The 22,568-nt window shown below is 48.1% G+C and overlaps 1 protein-coding gene across 1 annotated transcript; it reads left to right on the forward strand.

The window, feature by feature from the left end:
- Positions 1 to 645: 645 nt before the first annotated feature.
- On the forward strand, positions 646 to 3,956 carry TLNRD1 (talin rod domain containing 1). The gene has a single exon (XM_027089412.1). The coding sequence runs from the start codon at positions 2,212 to 2,214 to the stop codon at positions 3,298 to 3,300; it is 1,089 nt and encodes a 362-aa protein (XP_026945213.1). The 5' UTR covers positions 646 to 2,211; the 3' UTR covers positions 3,301 to 3,956.
- The last annotated feature ends 18,612 nt before the right edge of the window (positions 3,957 to 22,568 follow it).

Genomic DNA, 22,568 nt, shown 5'->3' on the forward strand with positions numbered 1-22,568 from the left:
ATTTCAATGTGGCCACTATTATTCCATTATGTAGCTGGAGACACAGAAGTTATGAGAGGGCAAACTGTGCCGGTGAAGGCTCATAAGTCTAAGAGCTACATTTATGAGCCCAGTACTCAGGCGGTCAGTCCACAGTATCTGATTTCGAAAGGAGAAAACGGATACTTGGAGAGATAACTTGCAAAAGGTCACACAACTCATAAATGGCTGGGGGAAGACTGACCCCAGGAAGTCTGGTTCAAAGTTCGCGCTCTAACTATACAAGGGCTATTTAGTTAAAGGGCGGAAGCGGGAAGCGTCTAGCCCGGCTCTGCGGGCTCCATCTCCAGGTCTCTTTTCTCATCCCGCACAGCCCCTCCAGAATCCCACCGTGGAAGAGGATCAAACACGACAAAGGGCGGGGGAGAGCTTGGCAAACCGCTCGACGTCCCGCAAAAAGCGCTGACCGGACCCCAGCAAACCTCTAGGGGATGGTATCGAGCGTCCTCCTCCCTTCGGTCCAGAACACAGGCCACCTTTTAGACTTGCTCCCTGGGCGAGGAGGAGGCGTGGAGCCCCCGGTTGGGCTGAGAGTTTACGTATGGCAAACTGGCGGCTGTGGCCCGGTCTTCCAAGAGTGTGCGCCGAGCCCCCAGCCCGGGCGGGCCTGCCTCCGGTCCGCTCCCCCCGACTCTCCGCCGGGGACCACCGGCCGGGCGCCGCCGGCGTCCGCGTTGGGCTGGGGCGTCCCCCCGCTGCCACCCAGCTTCCCGGGGGAGGAGCAGCGCATCGCGCAAGCATCCGGGAGCGGCGGAGGGGGCGGGAGGAAGGGCGAGAGGAGGAAGCGGGATTTAAACGAAAGGCGGTGACGCCACACAAAAGATTTCTATAGGCTCCAGGGAGGTTACGGCCGAGGCGGCGGCGGCGGCGGTGGCGAGCTGGGGGGCGAGGCGCGGCCGGGAAGAGGAAAAGCCTCCAGCAGCCCCGGAGGGCGAGCGGGCGGGGGCGCACCCACGGCCGCGCTCAGAGGTGAAGCCGCGCGGGGAGAGGAAGCGGGTGTTTTCCCCTCTGCTTTTCAGCCCCCGCCCTTCCTTTCAGTTTCTCCCGGCTCGCTCGGAAGTTGGAGGTTGACAAAAATGGCAGGAGCCGGGGCCCGGGCGAGTTGCCGCAGCGCCGCGGGGACCTTCTGAGTTGGCCGGGCCGCCGGGGAGACGCGCGCGGCGACGTCCGATGCGCAGGGCCCGGGGTCTCGGGAGAGCTCAGCCGCTGCGGGCCCAAGGCGAGGCGGAGGCGACGGGGATGGACTCGCGCCGACAGCCGGCGGCGGGCCGCGGGGCGCGCGGTCCGGGAGGGCGTGCCGCCTCGGCGCCGAGCCGCGCTCTGTGAACCGGCGAGGCGGGAAGGGGCCGCCGCGGCTCCCGGCACGCCCGGGCGCGGCGGGCGGGCGAGAGCGCGAGCGGGGCGGCCACTGAGCGCAATCAGTGCAGGCTCCCGCCCGACTCTGACTCGGCCGCGCCAGCATCGGCCACACCCTCGGCCCTGCCGCCGCCGCCGGCGCCGCTTCCCGAGAGCGGGAGGCAGGAGATGCCCACGGGGTGGCCGCGCGTCCCAGAGGGCCAGCCCCGGCCGCCGTCGCGGGGAAGTGCAGCCTGGCGGTGTCTGGGCGCCTGAAGCCCACGTGCGCCGCCGAGCCCGAGGTGGCTGACAGCAGAGCCCGCCTGAGACGCCGCCCGCGCTCCTCCCCGAGGAAAGGATTTTGATTTCAAAGGAAGGAAGGAAGGACAACTCCCAGCTTCCCTCTCCCGCCCCCCTCCCCCCCTCCCCCCCGCTCGGGCGGTCGGACCGGGCCATGCCCAGGAAGGCGGCGGCGGCGGCGGCGGCAGCCCAGAAGAAGGGACTTTCCTGGCAGTCCGGCGACGAGGAGCGCGGTCTGTGAGTTTGCTCTGCTCCGGTTCATGGTTCCTGCAAGCCCTCCAAGAGGCCGAACGCTGCGCCCCCTCCCCGCGCCCCGAAGAGCCTCCTGCGTTCTCTGGCCCCCGGGCCCGCTCCGCGCCGCCCGGGCTCCGGCCGCCGCAGCCCAGTGCCCTCTGCCCGCGGCGGTGGATGGCATGATGGTGCGGGGAAGGCACCGCGGCCTTGGCCAGCTGAGTCGCGACGGCCGCGGGGGCGGCGGCATCGGCAGCGGCGGTGGTAGCGGGCTCCCCAGCGGCATGCCAGTGCCCCCCGGGCGCGATGGCTAGCGGCAGCGCTGGGAAGCCCACTGGCGAGGCGGCTTCTCCGGCTCCAGCGAGCGCCGTCGGCGGGGCTTGCTCGCAGCCCCGGAAGAGGCTGGTGTCTGTCTGCGACCACTGCAAGGGCAAGATGCAGCTGGTGGCCGACCTGCTGCTGCTGTCGAGCGAGGCGCGGCCCGTGCTCTTCGAGGGCCCCGCCTCCGCTTGTGCCGGCGCCGAGTCCTTCGAGCAATGCCGGGACACCATCATCGCGCGCACCAAGGGGCTCTCCATCCTCACCCACGACGTACAGAGCCAGCTCAACATGGGCCGCTTCGGGGAAGCGGGGGACAGCCTGGTGGAGCTGGGAGACCTGGTGGTGTCCTTGACCGAGTGCTCCGCCCACGCGGCCTATCTGGCGGCTGTGGCCACGCCGGGCGCGCAGCCCGCGCAGCCGGGCCTGGTGGACCGCTACCGCGTGACACGCTGCCGCCACGAGGTGGAGCAGGGCTGCGCAGTGCTGCGCGCCACCCCGCTCGCCGACCTGACCCCGCAGCTGCTGCTGGAGGTGTCGCAGGGCCTGTCCCGCAACCTCAAGTTCCTGACGGACGCGTGCGCCCTGGCCAGCGACAAGTCCCGGGACCGCTTTTCGCGCGAGCAGTTCAAGCTTGGCGTCAAGTGCATGAGCACGAGTGCGTCGGCGCTGCTGGCCTGCGTGCGCGAGGTGAAGGCGGCGCCCAGCGAGCTGGCCCGGAGCCGCTGCGCGCTTTTCAGCGGGCCGTTAGTGCAGGCGGTTAGCGCACTGGTGGGCTTCGCCACCGAGCCGCAGTTCCTGGGTCGCGCGGCGGCCGTGAGCGCCGAGGGCAAGGCGGTGCAGACCGCCATCCTCGGCGGCGCCATGAGTGTGGTGTCGGCCTGCGTACTCCTGACCCAGTGCCTCAGGGATCTGGCGCAGCACCCCGACGGGGGCGCCAAGATGTCGGACCACAGGGAGAGGCTGAGGAACTCGGCCTGCGCCGTGTCTGAAGGCTGCACCCTGCTATCTCAGGCTTTAAGGGAGAGGTCTTCGCCCAGGACTTTACCGCCAGTGAATTCCAATTCTGTGAATTAGCACCCTCCCACCCTCATCCCATACTTTCACCCCCGCCCCCAGGCTAAAGGAAGATACTTATTCTCTGCCCCTCTCCATTTATACCAAAGAAATCAAAAGTGAACTCCCGCACCCCATGTTAAATGCTCGAGAGGAATCTTCCAGAAGGCAGGGTCATGCAGACCATATACACACGCACTCGCACTCGGAGGGCCCCCGGTGCCCAGCAGCCCACACCAGGAGATGGAAGATGTGTCATCTGCTGGTTGCGGTATTACCCCTGCCCCCTACCCCGGCTCCCTTTCTGGAATTCCTCCACTAAATTTTATTATTAATTGGGCAGGAAGGAGGTCATGGGTTCATTTCTTTTTTGGTCTTTTTTTTCCCCCCCTAATTAAGAGAAAGGTTACCTCAGTTTTCTCTCCTTAGACATGGATGTAGCTACCTTTTTTGTATGTTGTTATTTTTTTAAGCAGTCGTGATGGGTTAGCGTATACTTGGTGTGGAAAGAGTATGACTTTGCCATGTGATTTGCAAATGGGGGGAAAAGCTACTGTGAGTGTGTGTTTTATTTTTTAATTTACACTATAGAATGATTCCCCCCCCATGTCAAGTTTTTACCTTGCATGTACTGGAGTATTTATTTCATCTATTAATAAAATGTTATGTTTCTCAGATGGCTTTTTGCAAGTATTGTTGATTTTCAATCATTGTAATGTTGCAGGCTGCATGCCATCCATGGAAAGGCGCCCTGGAAAGTTTGCTTGGGAGCAATGAGGTGGGTCCCCAACCTTCAGCCCTTTCTGCTTTTTCGTCAAGAGTTAACGTCTTTGAGCAGCCTAGAATTCAAGAAGAGAGAACTGTGTGTAACACTCTCCTTGTAGAGGCAGGGGACACGTTTATGGTTGGATTACGTATAGTGCTAGAGTGGGTTTTCTTTCCTGTTTCTCCTGGAAGGTAGTTTTGCTTCCTTTGTCCCCTCTGATTTTTCTGTCCTAATGAACAGGGTTCAGACTGACTGCAGTCTGATTTGTATTCCGCCTGTCTTTTTCAGGGTAAGCCTCTTCCTAATCCTGTGTGGAATGCCAGCCTTCCCAGGTCAGAGAATCTGTGTATGGACCTGCAAAAGTACTGTACATCAAGCGAGAGTAAGACAGGTCTGTTCAGACAAGATCCAGTTGCTCATGATTTTAGGAGGAAAAAACAACACAAAAACGTAGAGTGTTCTAGACTGTTTTAATAGAGGGAGAGGTATTCTGGAAAGTGTGAGAAGAGCTTTCTAGACCCACAGCATGTTTGCAGGCAAAGGCTTCTTTTTGTGACCTTGATCTGATATGCCCCGGTTGATTGTATGTTGGAAGGATGCTTTGTTCAATGAAATTTGGAGTTATTTTAAGGTAGTTGGTCCCTTCTGCAGACAATTTTAAGAAAAAATCTTTTGGGGGAGGGGCTGTATGGTTTTGCTGACCCTAGCTGAGTTTTGAACATTTTCCCACTGAAAAAATAACAAATGTATCTGCTGTGATTATCCTGAGAGAGCCACATGGATAGAACTCATACACGCTTTAAATTTGCTCCGTTTACATTTTTCTTGGGATTTGTCGTGCCTAAGCCTTTGCAGTTCGCACAGATCTGAAAAGAAAGGTTTTTCAACAGTGGTATGTTGGAGAGGAAAGTTGTGGTGACTGTTTTTACTTGAATGGCTGTATTTATTACATGAACATCATGTTCAGCCTATAGAACCTCTTGAACCTGTGTTGGGTTTACTACAACTGTTGAGCTCTGAAGTTTGAAAAAGGCTTCCAAGTGGTCGAGTGTATACATTCTTAAGAACGGTCAAGGGAGCAGTTGTTTTGCTCTCTTAGGTCCTGGTAGATTTAAATTTCTGAAGTCTTTAAAAGATGAAAATGATCTTGCATGTTTATTCCTCTCCCCCTGCCCTTCTTTAAGCCTGGATCAGTCAGGTTCAGGAAGTATTTGAGGGAAGGAAACCTACCTAACCCGTGTGCCAATGACAATCCTGCTTGCATATAAGAATTTTTACTTATTTTTATCCATTGAATTTACATAAGTAATGCTGAAGTTTATAACTGTGTGGTTCTTTTAGCCTATGCAGATCACAAAGAGTCAACTGAAAGGAACAAAGTAAAATACAGTCAGAGCCAGAAATCTGCAAATTTGGTATCTGATTAGGAAAAAAAGAATTGCCAATTGTTTCTTGGACTCATTCCTTGCAGAAGCAATTTTCAGGACAGTGCAAGCCAAAAAAATCACTTTTCCTATCTATTTGGATGCAGTTAACTAGCTAGTCACCAAATTAATTTTGAAACTTCTCTTCCTCTTAGCTAAGTGGTAGTTGCTTTTAACATTTCTGTATATTAAAGGTTTTTTTTACTTGTAGTCAAAATCTCTGTCCTCTGAAGTTAAAAGGTTCAGTGATGTGTTGACCTCTTTTTTCCTCCTTCTGTGTCTAAGATAAAGCTTAGGATTTTTCATCCAGCAGGTGGCTTGAAGTGAATTCTGCTTGTGTGTTTTCAGCAGGCTTCAGGAAAGCAGAGTGAGGAATGCACAGTGTTTCTGTGTGTATCACTCACTTAGCTGGGCACACACAGCTCTTTGACATTTTAACTTTTTTCCCAGTGTACCAGGTGGCTAAACTTGTTTTTGAAATAGCCCTGATTTTGTAAAAGGAACATCTCAGACCTGTTTCATTGGGTTTAATAAGGGCAGCAGAGATACTGTTTCCAGGAATAAAATCAGAGTGGCCTGATTTTTTGGGGTGGTTGTTGTTAAATTAAACCACACGGGTTAATTTAAGACATCTGTCCTTGGGCTCTTCTGACTTCCGAGGGCAAGTTTTCTTACACGGGCTTAGTGGGCACCATCCTGACTAGGGATGTTGAAAAGCTTCCTCTGAATGGTCATAAGAGAAGGAAATCATGGCTGTGTGTTCTTGGAACAAAGGCCATTATTTATGACAGTCCACCAAAGTCAATGGGACAAAAGGCTTTCAAACACAAGACTTAGCTAGAAAAAGCACAGCTCTGTCTTGGCCGTTGAAGCTTGGCCTTTTTCTTATTCATTCTGGGTTGATTTTAGGAAATGCAACAATTATGTATGTCTCTGTGTGTGTGTCTGTATGTGTGTCTATGTGTGTATGTTTCTCCCCCATCCTCATCTCCACCCCCTTTTTTTTTTTTTTTAATTTCGGGTCATGTTTCTCAAAAAATATCTAAAGAGTTGATAATTCTGGAAGCATCACGTACACCTGATTGGTTATTCTACAGATACTTTTTTTTTAAAGCTGGCATAGGGATCTAAAATATTTGACAGTTTGAAACAGCTAATTTTAACAGAAACACCTGTTTTTTTCGGAATGAATGTGACTATGGTAACATGCCAGTCAGGCAGAGGATTTGAAAAACGCCTGCCAGAGCCCCTCCTGGGCTTCGCTTGGTAAACAGCAGTGAGAGAAGAAGTCTCTGAAGCCTTAGTAGTACTTTAACCTGTGCGGCAGTGCACTGGCTCCTTTGGTGCCTAGGTTTCGAACTCCTGGAAGAGCCATGACGGAGGCCATCTCTGGGTTTCCAGTGTGGACACAGATATTTGTGTTCCCTCCAGGCAAATTCTTGTCTTGATGAAAAAAATACATTTTTTTGCATGAGTATGCGTGAAATGCATCGGCTTATTTTACTGAAGTAGGGTTTTTCTTTAGGGTCGTTTGGATAGGTGAGTTGTCTGGTTCCACCGCAGTGGCAGAGGCTCAAAGATGGAACTGTTCCGATAGTATAGGGGAAAATTGTGTTACTTGTATCTATGATTGGAATTGATTTAATTGAACTGTAAAGCCCCTTCAGGTCATGGGCTATCATGCCTTTCACATGTGTAGTTATTTTAAATGAATGTGTGTACAGGATGCCTGCAGCAAGTGTACTAAGTAGGTAGTAAAATTGTTTCTGGAAATGAAAGTTATAATGGGCATTCATTCAGCAACTGTTGATTGGGTGCCAGCCACTGTACCAGGCCCTGGGGTCCAGATGTGAGGGGGTCATGGTTCCTCCCCTTGCAAAGACTCGGTGCTGCCCCAGACTTGGTCAGTGGGCTGGCAGGAGCATCCACAGCGTAATCCTGGACCCTACCTCAGGCCTATTTCTATCAGAAACACAGGGTGTGGAGCAATCTGAGTGTCATCCAGTCCTCCCAGGTGATTCTGCTGCGGACCCAGTCTGCAGAACCACTGGCCTGCAGGGCCTGCTGGTTTCTTTGTACTCCCTGCTGCCTCTGTAAGACCAGAGTGCTTCTGTGTCAAGAGGCAGCAGCATTTCTGCAAGTTGCTTGTTTGCTCAGGTGTTTTTTTTTCTCCTGGATATTTTGAGCCCTTTTCTTCAGTTAGAAAAGATAATTTAGTCTCTCCTGCCAATTTGGAATTGGCAGGTTTTTCTTTTGTGTGTGTGTGTGTGTGTGTGTGTGTGTGTGTGTGTGTTTATAAGTACAGTGTCCTTCTCTTACCTCCTTTTTGAGATGAACTGAAGTCATAGAATAGTAAACTGGCAACTTAGCTTCCGATGTTTTTGCAATGCTGTTGACTCTTGTCCTAGAAAACTGAAACTAGCAGACAACCTCATTAAAAACCAACGCTTTAGCTCTTTGGCTACCCAAGAAAGAGCACTTTGCTGTTGAGTTTGTAAAGTACTCTACTCAGATCCAAATGAAGCATACAGACTTATTTGCTTATAGCAAAGCTCATTTTAGGGATAACCAGAGTTTGCAGTATACTCAGGAAATATGTCCTGTAAGGCCAACCGTGTACCAAGAATTAGGATGGTCTTTTAGAACCTCCATACTCACGAGGAACCACGAGGGTGGTTCCGGGAGCTGGCATTGGCATCGCCTAGGAACTTGGTAGATAGCAGAATCTTGGCCCCATGCCAGACCTACCCGATAGCATTTGCTTTGGCAAGATCTCCCTGTGATTTCTGGGCACACTTCACTTTGAGAAGCACTGTTTGAGGAGGTGCTGTGAAGTAGTTGTGACCAAATCATCGCTTTACTCTTTACTGTGGGAACTTAGGCGTTTATTATGTTTATTTAGATCTTTTCCGTTTATAAAGCGTGTTCATGTATGTTATATAATTGGGTCCTCAGAGCAGTCTTGTGAAGTAGGCAGGTCTTACTCACTGTGCATGTCATCTAAACATTTGTGCTTCTGTTTTCCCATTGTAAAAAATATTTATGATGAATTCCCATGAAGTGCGAGACCTTGTGATGAGCTCCATAGACTAGACCTATCCACTTACAAGATCATCAAAAGTATTATCTGAAACACTTTATGTTAAAGTCAGTTTCCCCTAATGATCTTGCTTTTACCCTTCCGGTAACTTGACACAGCAACTGTATTGTGATATCCTCAAGGATGGCCCGAAGAAAGAGCATAGCCCTGTCTTCTAAGTCTTCTGTTATTCTATGTGGCAAACCTGTCCAGGTTCTTGGAAACATTGGATGTCTTTAAGTTCTTCACGATGTCAGACTTCCAGGAAGCGTTTAAATGCTAATTTAGATTTGTTAGCATAGTTTAAAAATGAATCCATGTACTAATTTCAAACTTTTCTAAGTATTCACTAATAACATACATGTATCCTGATTTATGCTGAAGTGGGACACAGAGAGGGAGCTTTAAAAAAAAAAATCCTCTGTTTCGGGAAGGGAAATATATATGCTATGCATGCAAGGTTAACGAGCATATTGCCCTGAAAAACTTCTGCCACAATATTGCAATGCAATGCATCGCCTCAGTGTTAATATTTAATAGTTTCTGACTTTTTTCTAATTTGCCTAAGTTTTAGATGACACTCAAGATACTGATCAAATGAAAAATCACAAATTGGTGGCCTCGGGTCTAGGAGACCTGGATTGATGTCAGACCTCTAGAAATCAGTAGAGAGATATTGTAGGAAACCTAGGTCAGTTTAGTGCTTACTGATGCCCTTTCCATTTTGACTTTTTTTGGTGACCATCAGCTTCCTGTTCTAAAATGAATAGGTAAGTCATTCCAGTCCTTCAGATAGAATTTTGGTATAAAAATTTTCCTGGGCTTCCCTGGTGGCGCAGTGGTTGAGAGTCCGCCTGCCGATGCAGGGGACACGGGTTCGTGTCCTGGTCCGGGAAGATCCCACATGCCGCGGAACGGCTGGTCCCGCTAGCCATGGCCGCTGAGCCTGCGCGTCCAGAGCCTGTGCTCCGCGACGGGAGAGGCCACAGCAGTGAGAGGCCTGCGTACCAAAAAAAAAAAAAAAATTTTTTTTTCCTAAAAGTTTCCTTGGAGGCTGGGTTTTACTTAAATATTCCTTCTTTGGTAAGTTCCATGATAAAGATAGTTCCAAAAACATGAATATGATTCTAGTTTTATTATCACTTGGAACTTAATTTTTAAGGTGTGTGGGCATTTTGTGTCAGTTAATGCTATGGAAAGTTGTCCATAGAACCGACAAAAATAGATCATGTGATATTATTTCACCTGTCTTGATGGAGTCATATACTCCATACCAATTTCCGTGATACCTTCTCTAAATTTAAGTGGAGTCTGTGCGATGGACATTGCGTAGATGAGACCAGAGACCAAACATAGTCCCATGGAGATGGCTTTAAATCCAATGTGGCTCAGCCACATGCTCTGATAATTCCAGAAAAAATAGAAGTTTTTCCACCTAGATTACTCACATACCTGAAGTGGAGCTGAATGGATATGAAATATGAGATAATTTGAAACATGCATCCTTGCAGGTGGCTCAAGTGTTTCCAGTTCCTTCGTCCTTCTCTTGCTGGAGCTCAACTCACACCTTCTTGCCCACCATGGATTTTAGAAACAGGCAATTCTTGGCTTCGCCAAGACTTCTTGCTTCATCCTGGACAACCACAGAACACCTGATAGAGCCGCACTAATAATAGATGAGGGTGTGAGACCATTGTCACATAGGGTCAAGTTGTTGATGATGACACACTCATTAGTTGGGTCTAAATAGTGTCAGGTTTAGCAAGTCTGATGGTAAAACATTCCTGATTTAGTAGACATTGACTCAGCATCTGGGACAGTATTTAGGCACATTCTTTATATTACCTTATTTAAGAGGAATGACTCAACGCCACACAATGTTAGAAACAGACCCAGAAACCCCATCCTTTGTCATCCTCAGTAAAAGCTATTTGTGTTGTGGTTTGTCTTCCAATAGAGATGTTTTCCAAGGACACCATCCTTTCGTGTTACATCTATATAACTGCAAAAGACAGGCCTGAGAAAGCATGGCTTTCAGAGGACGCATTGTTTGGTTGACTGAGAATTAGTATGTAGGTGCTGCCGTGATTCACCAGAGCATCTTCCCTTTCAGAGACAGTAAATGGTTTTGGTATCACGGGGGTTGATTCCTTCTTGGGCATCTGAGGGTTATTCAAGTTAAATGCTCCAAGAAAAGGTTTTAAATACATATTAAAAACGAGAGGCCTTTTGATCTTTCCCCATGTAAGCATGTTCATGAAATTCCATATGGTGTGCATGTCTATGGACACCATACATGCACACACATGCACACACAATCTCAGGGCTGAGAGACTTCAGATGCTTCTAACCTCCTCATACTTTGAGAAGTGAATTCTGCAGTGTCCACTGGGAATTCATTTAGATTTTTTGAAGCACTTCCTAATTGCCTAACCTAGATTGTTCCTCCTACACTGTTTTGACCCATTTTTTTTTTCCGGCTGAAAAGAGAATGGCTTACAAACTCCTCACAGAGGACAGGACATTAATTGGTGCCTCAGGGGGATATCAATATACTTTCCTTGGATTTTTTCAGCCATGTCCAGTGGACATTTCTTAAGACTGATTCCGTACTGGGAGCTGGGAGTATGGAGATGAGCTTAAAACGTAGTACAAGTGATAGAAAGGGAGAACAAATTACATGAGACTGGGATAAGCATCATAATTAATGTTAATGAGGATCCTCTAGTCTAGGTCTTTGGCTCTTTGGGACCTTTGTAGTTCCTAGAGTTGATCAAATTAGATATATTGTCGTGGCGACGGGGGAATGATGTTGGCATCAGAACTGGTCTTTCCTACTCTCAGGTGCCAGGTGACTGAATATAATTTAAGTGGGAATTTCACTGAATTTATTTTTGGTAGTTTTCACCAAAAACTACCAAAACTGGAGGGTAGTTTTCAGTTAGAGATTGCAGGTGCCTTCAAGAGTGGGCTTTATCCCAAGGCTTAAGCATCATTTTCTTTTTCTGCTCATTAATTTTGAGTCGTGTTGATGCAGGGTGTAGGGCTATTCCTGGACTAGCTCTGCTGTACCGGAAGCAGAACAGCTTTTTCTCTCTTCATTCAAGCTGCTGGCCTGGCCTTGGATCAAGAGCCCTGGGTGGGGCCGCTGGGACCAGCTTACCTGCAGGGGAGTCCTGGGCCTGGCTGCGCATCACCTTTGGGGATCACCTGGAGCTCAGATGGGGTACCTGAAGCTGTGTGTGGCAGGGAGTGGGGGCTGGCTGATAGACTTGGGAGTCTTCCAAGGCAAGAACCGGGACTTTTTCATCTCTGTCATCCCTAGCAGGTGGCCAGCGTACTCAATAAATGTTTGTTCAATGAAAGGAAAGCAATAGCCGACATTTTTTGAGCCCCTGTGTACGCTAGGAACTTTACGTTGTGTCTCTTTAAAGCAACCCTTTGAGGTATGAAGAGTTGTTCTCATTTTACACATGAGGATGCTGGACTGAAACCACTTGCCCAGAGTCCCAAAGCTAGGAAGTAGTGGCATAAAGGTAAAAATCAAGGTCTGTCTGATGGAGCCTAGCATCCTTCGCCACTTGGCTACAGTGAATGAATGAATTTCTAGGATGGAGTCCCTCTGCCTTTTGAGGTTGAAAGGCTCCCCTCCATTTTTCTTTTTAAACCGTACGCATGACAATTTTTGCGGGTTTCCTCCCGAGCCTTTGGTCTGAGCCCTTCCTGGGCCTTTTGCAGTGGGCCCTAGATGCCCACAGCTCCCTCATAAAGCCACAGACTTTCTACCTGCTGCCTGATCCTGGTGTCCTAGAGAATGCTTGAAGATCGACCTCTGGTTTGTCAAGTAACCTCCACTTGGATTTCTAAAATGCAAATATCTTTGTTATTTGCCCACTTGCAACTCTCCGTGGTTTCCCCATTGACTTTAGGATCAAAGCCAAACTCCTAATTGAGGGATTTCTAGCTAGTCTGGTCCCTCACAGCTCCCCGCATACTGCATTCCACCCGCAATGGCACCTGCACTGTCCCTCCCATTGCCATGCTTTCTTTTTCACCTGAGCTTTTTGCACAGCTGTGTCTTCTTGGACAGCTCATCCTGCACCCAGCTTTTCTCCCCACCTCCCCTGACTCTATCCTGGGTGGCAGTCCCTCCCATGGGTCCCTGTAGTACCCCTTACTTCCTTTATATGAGTACTTACCAAGTTCTTGTAACCCTCTGTTTACTTACCCACATTCCCAGTCTGTATCCTCATGGGCCCGGGGGGAGAGTCATCTTTTTGTCTCCAGTGACTAATGGAGTTGCCTAACACATAGTAGGCCCTAATAAACATTTCTGCATGAACAAATGTAGTGTTCGTGACTCATATCAGGCTTTTAGAGGGGAAGAGCCCAGAAGGAAAAGATATCATTAGCCTTGCCCTTGGTCTAGGTCCCCTTAAGTTAGTCACCGAGTTCATCCACATTCTCCCTTCTAGTACCCTCAGTTTCTGTTCCTTTCCCCCAGTCCGGGTCCTCATTGGCCTCCATCTGGACGATGCTGCAGAACGAATCTCACTGGAGATTGGCTACAGCTTGGACCGCGCAGCCAAACTGCGCCTGCTTTTCCTCATCTCCCTGCCCATCATTCATGCCTTTGGTGCAGCAAATTTACACCCGAAACTGCACCTTCAGGTAGCCAGTAGCTCAACACATTTCTTGAGTATCAACGGTGTGCCACTGGACGGTTCCCACAGTGGATAGGGCCAGGCCTTACTCGGGCTGTGGCCCTCATCTACCACCCCCAACTCAAGCCACTGTTCTAGCGTAAGGAATCTCAGGCCGTCCCACGCACGCTTATTCCTAGCTCTGCGCTTTTGTTTTTGTTGGCCTCTCCGTGAAATGTCTTTCCCATCCTTCTGAACAGTTACTGACCCCTTGAGTGCAGACTGCTTCCAGGGTCCTAAGATTGGTACTCTTGAGTGCCGGATGGGTTGGCCCAGACATATCTGGCCTTTTGGAGACCCCCCAGGGATTTGGGTGGATTCCAAAGGGGTGCTTGAGAGGCTCTGGCTGGACCAAACTCTTCTCTCTCTCTCACCTCAGAGCCTTAGCTGAGTTTGTGAGTGGCAGCCGTGGGTGCTGACCTGGTGAGGATTCTTGGAAGCCTCCTCAGGGTGGTGCTGGGTCCAGTGGGGATGTGGAAATGAGGCACCGCCTGGAGAAGTGAGTTTGTTTGTTTGTGTTTTTTTTTTCCCCACAAATGGACTTAGAACCATATTCCCTGGGGAGCCCTTGAAGCCAGCGTGAGAATTGACCGAGGGAGCGCGTTCTGGCTTTCAATCCCATAATTGTTATAATACAGAAATTACTCACGGCTTTCCATAATCAGGTTTGGGCTATAATAGTGTACTTAAGTAGAGCTCTGGGGTGAGCAGACGTTCAGCGGCACCCTCTGCATACGTCCTTCCTGCCCAGGCTCTTGTGAATGGAGAAAAAAAAGCTGAAGCCTTAGGGAGGAAAAAGGAGGTGCTGCCTTGCCCCAAAGCCCCCTGGAAATGGGGGCCACTGAAAGCCTCAAGGGCCTCAATGTCAGCAGCAAACTGGCACTTGGGCCTTGGGGTTGAATTGCTATTTTATACCTGCCCTTTGAGTAGCTACATTAAATTTGATGTTTTTTTGCATTTGATTGTTGACACTCCCTAAAAAATATAAAATGATAGTTGTCATATCAAAATTAAAGGAATTGCTTAAAACAAAGACATTACATCTACCTACCTAACTTTTCCAGCATTGACATTCCAGTTTCAGTGGAGTAATACGCAGGTAGGGTTAGCATGACCACAGTGGATTGCCATGACGGTTTCCACAAAAACGGAACTGAGTTGCTCGTGTCCCCTTTCTGGTGACATGACCCGGATCGTAAGAGCGTCGGGCATGGCTGGACCCTGGGGTGCGCCCGGAAGCCCTGCTTTTGTCACAAGCTGAGCGGCTGTGGTGTGGGGCCATGGTGCGAGGGTCACCAAGTGACCCTGCTTCTCTCAGACGGTGGGGTCAACTTTGAAAAAAATGCTGAGAAGACTAAGTGAAAAGGAGAACGATTTTAATGGTCCCACTTTAAGGACACACAGAATTACCAGAGGGCTCAGGCACCATCTAGGGTCCTGTTCCCCCAGCCAAAGGAGGAATCACGATTCACAGTATGAAAGCGTGATTGTGATCGGGGAAGTCTGTGCTTTCTGTCTTTGCACCGCCCTGCCCACTCCCCAGACACTCCAAATATTTCCTATCCTAGGATGCCTGCATCCTGATCCTTAGAGATTAGCTCCTAGCAGCAGAGCCAGGCCCACGGACCTTCTCAGAACAACCCCGCCTTTAATTTCTTGGAGGGAAGCTCTTCTCAGCTCACTGCCTGACTACCTAACACATGACTGCCTCTCTTTCTATCAAGCGGGTCCTTCTGATATGCCAGGCGCCTCTCCACTGCCAGCCTGGATGTGCTTGAGTCATGTCAGCCAGCAGCTCCCAGAAACCTACTCTGGGGTCAGGCATCGATGATACAAAAGTAAGACTCACTCCCTATGCTCAAAGAAGAATGAATGCTTCTAGAACATAACTTGCATTTTGGTAGCGATCCCTGATTCTCTCAAATCCTGCAAGGCTCAGAGGAATAAATCTGAGGTGGTGTTTTTGGGGGCAAAACATATTGGAAAGGAAATCTGGACTCAGCAACCCTTGAATTGCTCAACTGACATCGCTCTGCCCTCCCTTTATACTTACAAACTCATCTCTGAGCATCGATTTCAGGGCCAAAAAGGAGGATGTCATCATTGGTTCCCAGACAGTCCACCAACTCATAACTGAAAGTGATAAAAAAAATGATTGAGATTGTACTTGGTGACTTGTGCCCTAGGAGAGATGTCCTTTGTCCCTTTAGTGGTGGCGTCTTCCTGGGGTGGCGGTGGGGAGTCGGACTGAGCATAACTTCTGTCTTTATAAATGGGCCTTACTTATGGACGTTCTTATCAACGTGCTCTGACCTGGTCATTGTTTTCAATATTGAAGATTGGGGAAATGTGGGAATTATGCCATGGGTGAAATAGCTAAGCTTTGAGGCCTACCTAGAACAGGGGCATGGGAAGAAACAAGAATTTGAGAATTGTAATAATTTAATGCTGAAGGTTACAGCAATGCTTAGACATTTCAACTTCTGGTACCATTTGGAAGGCTTTGGATGTTGCATAATGTCCTGAGGAATAGAGAGTTGACCTTAATTGTCACCTAGATCAGTGGTTGCAAGATGCTGGTTGAGGAGCAGAGCCTGCCTGTGACAAAGATTTCACCAGTCTGAGCAAAACGGAAAAAGAGGACAGTGAAGTGTAAGGTTCCTAATAGGACTTTCGTTGACTTTTCTTTATTCTGAGATTATATCCTTCTTTTGTCTTTATTGTCAAAATGTCATCTTATGGAAATAATGGTGGTAGGTGGTGGTAGTCGCAATTTTAAAAAATATTCTTGCATTGCAAAATTGGCCATTAACCTTATTTTGGTCCTCCCAACATTAAACAAATATATATTGTGTGCTCAAAAATCTCAAAGTCTGAGAACCACTGACCTTGACCACCCATGCAATATTTTGAGTTCTAGGGTTTTTCTTTAGTGACATGTTTGAGTGAGTGCAATCATTTTTGAAAAAGTATATGCAAAAACACTTTCAAAGGTAAACCCAAGCAAAGAAGCACTTCTGAAGAGCCATGACGTACCTTGTTATAACAAAACAACTACTTCATTTTATTAATACATTTATGGTCAATTAACCAACTTGAGGAAATGACTATATTACTCAAGACCAGGGGAACCAGGCCACTGGTTCTCAAACTTGGGCATGCAACAGAGTCACCTGGGGGGCTCGTTACACATGAGTTGTTGGACCCCACCCCCAGAGCTTCTGAATCAGTAGGTTCGGGATGGCGCCTGAAAATCTGCACCCGTAACGAGTTCCAGGGTGATGCTGACGCTGTGCTCGGGTCCACATTTTGAGAACCACTGGAGCAGGCCCCTGATTCTCTACCTTAGCTGCACATTGGATTCACTCGGGGAGTTAAAAAAATAGTAAGAATGATGCCTGGGTCCTACCCGCAGAGATTCTGATTTAGTTGTTTGAGATACCTTGGGTACTGGGATTCTTAAAAGGGTCCAAGTGATTGGCCGAGTTTGAGAACCACCGGACTAGGTAACGTGTAACTCTGAAAATCTTTGTGACTTAACCACAAAAGTTTATTTCTCATCCTATGCACCCAAAGAGGATGTAGAGAAGAGGGAAGTGTTCTGATTCACACAGTCCCTCAAGTACCCGGGCTAGTGTGGTCTACACCACTGGGAACTAATGACCTCTGTCCCTGCAGCAGAGAAAGAAGTAGGCTGCTAGTTCCTCGGTGATTCAGCCCAAGAGTGACACAAAGTGGCTGAGCAGAAGTCATCATGTGCCCTAATTGTAAGAGATCTGGGAATATAGAGGAGCACATGGCATTGGGGAAGGAGTAAGTTTCTCTGGTGCATTGGTAGTTCCCTGGTAGAGTGAGACCTGATACACATACTCTTCTAAAAGCTGGCTTCTCGGTTGTTACTTTTACAGTGACTTTTTTTCTGTCATAAAATGCTTACTTACTGTAGACAATTTAGAAGACACCAGAAAATCTAAGGAAAAGAAATCCCTACAGCCCACTACCTAGGGATAACCACTCTTTGTTTCTGGTGTGTATCTTTCCAAGAATTTTTTTCTATACACATTCTTTAACACGGTTAATTGTTTTAAAAAAATTATTTTGTAACTGTTCTTTTAACTTAGCATTTTCCCTTTTTTTTTTTTTTTTGTGGTACGCGGGCCTCTCACTGTTGTGGCCTCTCCCATTGCGGAGCACAGGTTATGGGCGCGCAGGCTCAGCGGCCATGGCTCACGGGCCCAGCCGCTCCGTGGCATGTGGGATCTTCCTGGACCGGGGCATGAATTGGTGTCCCCTGCATCGGCAGGCGGACTCTCAACCACTGCGCCACCAGGGAAGCCCTACCATTTTTAAAAAATTAAGTTAAATATGATTTAAATACACTATCAATGCTATTGCATGGCTATGCTACCATATAATTGGTCATTCCCTCATAGTTAGATATTTTGGCTATATTTTGTCAGTAGGGTAGTACTTGCAGGTAGTACTTGCATGGACATCTTTATGAATGACTTCTTTTCCTTCGTCCTTCTGGTCACTTGGATAGATTTCTAGAACTAAATGAACAGCTTTATTTTAATGATCTGTTATTGTACAGAAACTGTCTCTACACTTAGCAACATGTATTTAGTCAGTGCAAGGCATTGGTGGAGAAATTATTGAACTTGCTTCCTGCCTTCAAGCAGCTCAGAGTCTAGGTAGAGACACAACCAGCTCTGATCTTAAAGAGAAGGAGAACTATAGTTATCTCTACAAGTGGTTTCCAAAAAACCTTCCTTCTTAGGGCACGTGAACACCTAGAAGAAGAATTCAGGGCTCCCTGGGAGTCAAAGACAATGGTTCTAATCAGGGCTTGCCTTCACAAGGCTACGTGACCTTGGGTGAGTTGTCTTTTCTAGGCTTTGGTTTTCTCATCTTTAAATGAGGTCATTGGATTAGGTTACTTCTAGAGATGCTGTTTTATGCCCCTTAAATAGTTAAATGGTGTGGGTAAGCATGAGTGTATACTTTCCTTTTTTAGGTGTCTAATTATGTCTAACAATCTGGGACAGTTTCCATGGGACTTGCTGGAAGGCATTGAAGTTGCCCAGGGTCCATTTCTGACTTGGGCTGTCTAGCATGACACCTTTGTACAAACCAAATTACTGATGAAGGAGCAGGGTCCAGGCTTCTTGCAAAGAGGAGCTGAGAAATGAAGAGCTTTTAAAAGGAGGAGCTTTTTAATGGAGGAGCAATTTAGTTGGCATTGGAAATGGCTATTGATGGTAACAATATAGCTCTTACCAGCTGTGTGTGAGGTATATCCAAACTCATTACATACATTATTTCATTTAAATCTTCTAAAGCTCTGGGAGGTAAGTGGTTTTTTTCCACATAAGGAACTTGAAGCTCAAAGAGGAGATTTGAACTGCTTTAGGGTGTCGTCCCAGGGAAAGTGAGGTCATGGCCAAATGCAAAGAAAAGCAAAATAAGCTAATTTTGGTGTTTTGAGTCTGAAGGCTTAGGTCAAGGTCTAATAAGGGTATTTGATGAGATTTCTTTAGAAAGATAATTGTGTTAATAAGAGCTTTAACCTTGGTGTTGTGTTTATAAACTAAAAACCTCCCCCGCTCCCCTACCACCTCCTCTTAACCCCAGTACATTTTTTTTCTTCTGTCACAAACTTGTATCTTTTCCCTCCTGCAGTTTTTTGTTTTCATGGGGGTGCTTTAGGATGAGACAAATGAGGCCTTGACCCACAAAAATCACTGGTAAAAGTTTGGAATCTCAAGTACATTTTGCCTATGGAAAATGTACAGAAACAACTGCTAGGGATCCTGGGGCAACCCTACACTCTTGTTCCCCCAAATGTGACTGAGCTGTCGTAGAGGAGCCCTTCCCTGTGTTGACAGCGAAGGACTATGGAAATGGGAATGGCCAGGTTGCAGGGAGGAGCAGTGATTCTGGCCAGGCCCCAAGTTTGGAAATGGCAGAAATTTGTCTTTGGCACCACCTTGCTTGTCCCTCAGCGTCTTTTGCCCCATATTCCCTAATTTCTTAATAATAAGCAATCTGTCTATGATACTTACTATATTCTAGGCTCAGTTCTAAGCATTTATATATAATAACTCATTTAATCTTCATGATAACCCTATGATCATCATTCCCATTTTATGGACGAGGAAACTGAGCTCCAGAGGGTTCAGGTAGCTTTCCCAAGATCTCAGTTGGCCAGTGATGAAGTTGGGATTTGAACCTGAGCAGTGTGCTGGCAGAATCCACAGTCTTAAAAATGCTGCTACCCAAAGTCATTCAGGGCAAGCCCCGTCCGGCCCAGTCCTACCCCTCTGAATGGTCTGTGTTCCTGAATTAACCACAGCCTCCAGCTCCCAATCAAAACCCTGAGTCCCTTCTTGTAGCAGGTTGCTAATCTGCCACTGGTATGTGAGTGATGAATACAGAGACTTCAACTTCACAGAAGAGCTTCTATTTATTTATTTATTAACAACGTTTAATTAAAAAAATTTTTTTTTAAAGATTTATTTTTATTTGGTTGCCCTGGGTCTTAGTTGCGGCATGTGGGCTTGTTAGTTGCAGCACGTGGGCTCCTTAGTTGTGGCAGGCGGGCTCCTTAGTTGTGGCACATGAACTCTTACTTGGCGGCATGCATGTGGGATCTAGTTCCCTGACCCGGGATCGAACGCAGGCCCCCTGCATTGGGAGTGCGGAGTCTTAACCACTGAGCCGTCTTCACTTTCCACTGACCATCTGAACCACTGAAACATCTTCACTTTTACCTCCCAGTTTTCATAGGGGCTTCATCGTTTGCAAGGATGCAGAGCAAAGGAAGCAAAAAGTATGAGGGAGGTTTTGCACATAGAGCCTTAATAAATTAAAGATATCAGGGCTTCCCACAAGCCCATAGAACATAATAGCTATTTATTGAGCTCTTGCCTCGTGCTAGGCTCTTTCTTCTCATTCTGCACAACACGTCTGTGAAATATGCACATTGTTATCACCATCTTTCAGATGAGCAGAGTCTCAGAGACTTTAGGCAGCTTGTCCAAGATCACACAGCAAGTGAATAGCAGAGCCAGAATTGTCCTGACGCCGGTGTTTGCATACTTAAGGACCCTTTCCCGGTCCGTTTTCTGGCTTGTGGATGTTAATTACATTCTGCCAGGAGCATCTGTGCAGGATCAGAAATTCTGTCTTGACTCCTATTGTTTGCATGCAAATTACGGCTTGCTGCTGTAGATTCGCTTCCTTTCAAGCTCAGCGCTGTGACTGCAACCGGGACAGAGTTTTTCGCTGGCTTCCCTGGCAGCTGCCCTGCCAGCATTGCCTCATTCGAGTCCTACTGCCGCCTGACCCGGGAGGGAGGGCTGAGAAGTGCCCAGCCCAGTTCCGCAGGCCAGGAACTGCCTGGCCAGTGACTCCAGCTTCGGTTCCCTGAAAAAGCGGGCTTTTCTCAGAGAGGCTTTACCCAAGAGGAAGGAAAAATATGGCAATTGAGCTTCGGCTGCCCTTAAACCCTGTGATTTTAGTCCCTGTCATTTAGTGAATTCCACACATTACTCAGCTTCTCCATTGTGTAGCTGGAGGAAATACTCATGCTGTGTCATCTTGAATCGTCAGTGGGCAGTTTTCTCCCTGCTGAGTTTACTTTTTTGTGTAGTTTGAGGTTTCAGGACCAGATTGGGTGTCTGGGTACAAAAACAGTTCAGAAACTGTTTTCTCTCCAGCCCCTTTCAAGGAGTAGCCCCTGAATGGTTTGGGCAAGTGAGTAGGGATGTCCGACGCTCAGGGGAGGGAGGGATTAGATGAGGCTAAGGTCAAGTTCTCACCAGGAAGGTTAAAGAAATCTGAGTTGGTGCTTCTGGGAAGAATGAACAAAATTCTGGGCTTTCTCGCCTACTTGGAATGTAGGCAGCAAACACAGGAGGTGGGGAGACAATGAGGAAACCGTTTGGCTGGAGAATTGGTTCATTAGGGAGCACAGGGTGGACTAAGTTGGAAGGGACCTCGTGGCCTGATTTCATAAAGAGGACGGACTTGGGTGCCCTGCAGAGGGACTGGGTTTTATCCCGGACTCGATGGTGGTGCGGGCACTGCAGTTTTGAAAAGGAAGGGTCATGGTGAAAGCAGGGATGTAGAACAATCACTTTGGAAGTTGCTGGAGGGAGAGACAGGAAGCTGGGAGGCTAGCAAGGCAGCGATTTCATTCATAACAGGTCCGAGGGGCTGAGGCCCCGGCGGGGGAAGTGGCTGTGAAGTAGGAAGCGAGGAGACAAACGCCAGTCACATGGAAGAGTCCACAGAGCCGGACTGTGGTGAAGGCAGGGGAAACAGGACTCGGATGCCTTCCAGCGGCTGCTTTGAAATCATTCAAAGAAAGGAGGTTTTGATTTAGAGGGGAATGTGCAGCTTTTTCTTCTTTAAAGTAAACTTTTAAATTCAAATATAACATCTATCCGTGAAAAGTACACATCCCGTGAGTCGACACCTTGATGAATCTGCACAGTGAACACGTTTGTGCAACCAGCATCCAGGTCGGGACTCTGAGCATAGCCAGCACTCCAGCACCTTTCCCTCTGTGCCCCCTGCCTTTCCCTCTCCCCTTCTGCCGAGGAGACCACCATTCTGACTTCCCATATCTTCAATTACGTTTGTCTATCACTCCATAGTTGTGAAATCCATTTATATGGTTGCATATAGATATAGTTCAATATTACCGTCCCAATATTCCACTCTATAAATTTAGCACAGGGACTTCCCTGGTGGCGCTGTGGTTAAGAATCCACCTGCCAATGCAGGGGACATGGGTTCCATCCCTGGTCCGGGAAGATCCCACATGCCTCGGAGCAAGTAAGCCCGTGCGCCACAACTACTGAGCCTGCTTTCTGCAGCCCGAGAGCCACAACTACTGAAGCCCATGTGCTGCAACTACTGAAACCCGTGTGCCTAAAGCCCGTGCTCTGCAACAAGAGAAGCCACCGCGATGAGAAGCCTGCGCACCGCAATGAAGAGTAGCCCCCGTTCGCCACAACTAGAGAAAGCCCGCGCACAGCAACGAAGACCCAACACGGCCAAAAAAATAATAATAAAAATTAAAAAAAAATAAATTTAGCACAATGCAGTTAGCTCATCTACTGTTGCTCTGTCGACGTCTGAGTTGTTCCCTGTTCAGAGCTATCAGGCCCAGGGCTTTCAGGAGCAGCCTTGTTTGTGTCTTTTGTGCACACAAACACATGACTTGCTGGGTCATAGGGCGTATACGTGTGCAGTTTACATAGATGCTGCCAAACACGTGCTTGGGTTTTGGCAGGTTGAATTTTAAG

The sequence above is a fragment of the Aethalodelphis obliquidens genome, unplaced genomic scaffold (genome assembly GCF_003676395.1).
Source record: "Aethalodelphis obliquidens isolate GAN/ISIS:26980383/991018 unplaced genomic scaffold, ASM367639v1 scaffold65, whole genome shotgun sequence".
Lineage (NCBI taxonomy): Eukaryota > Metazoa > Chordata > Mammalia > Artiodactyla > Delphinidae > Aethalodelphis > Aethalodelphis obliquidens.

What these genes read in the sequence shown, in the direction of transcription:
- TLNRD1 (XM_027089412.1), top strand. Translation starts at nt 2,212, where the DNA reads ATGGCTAGCGGCAGCGCTGGGAAGCCCACTGGCGAGGCGGCTTCTCCG.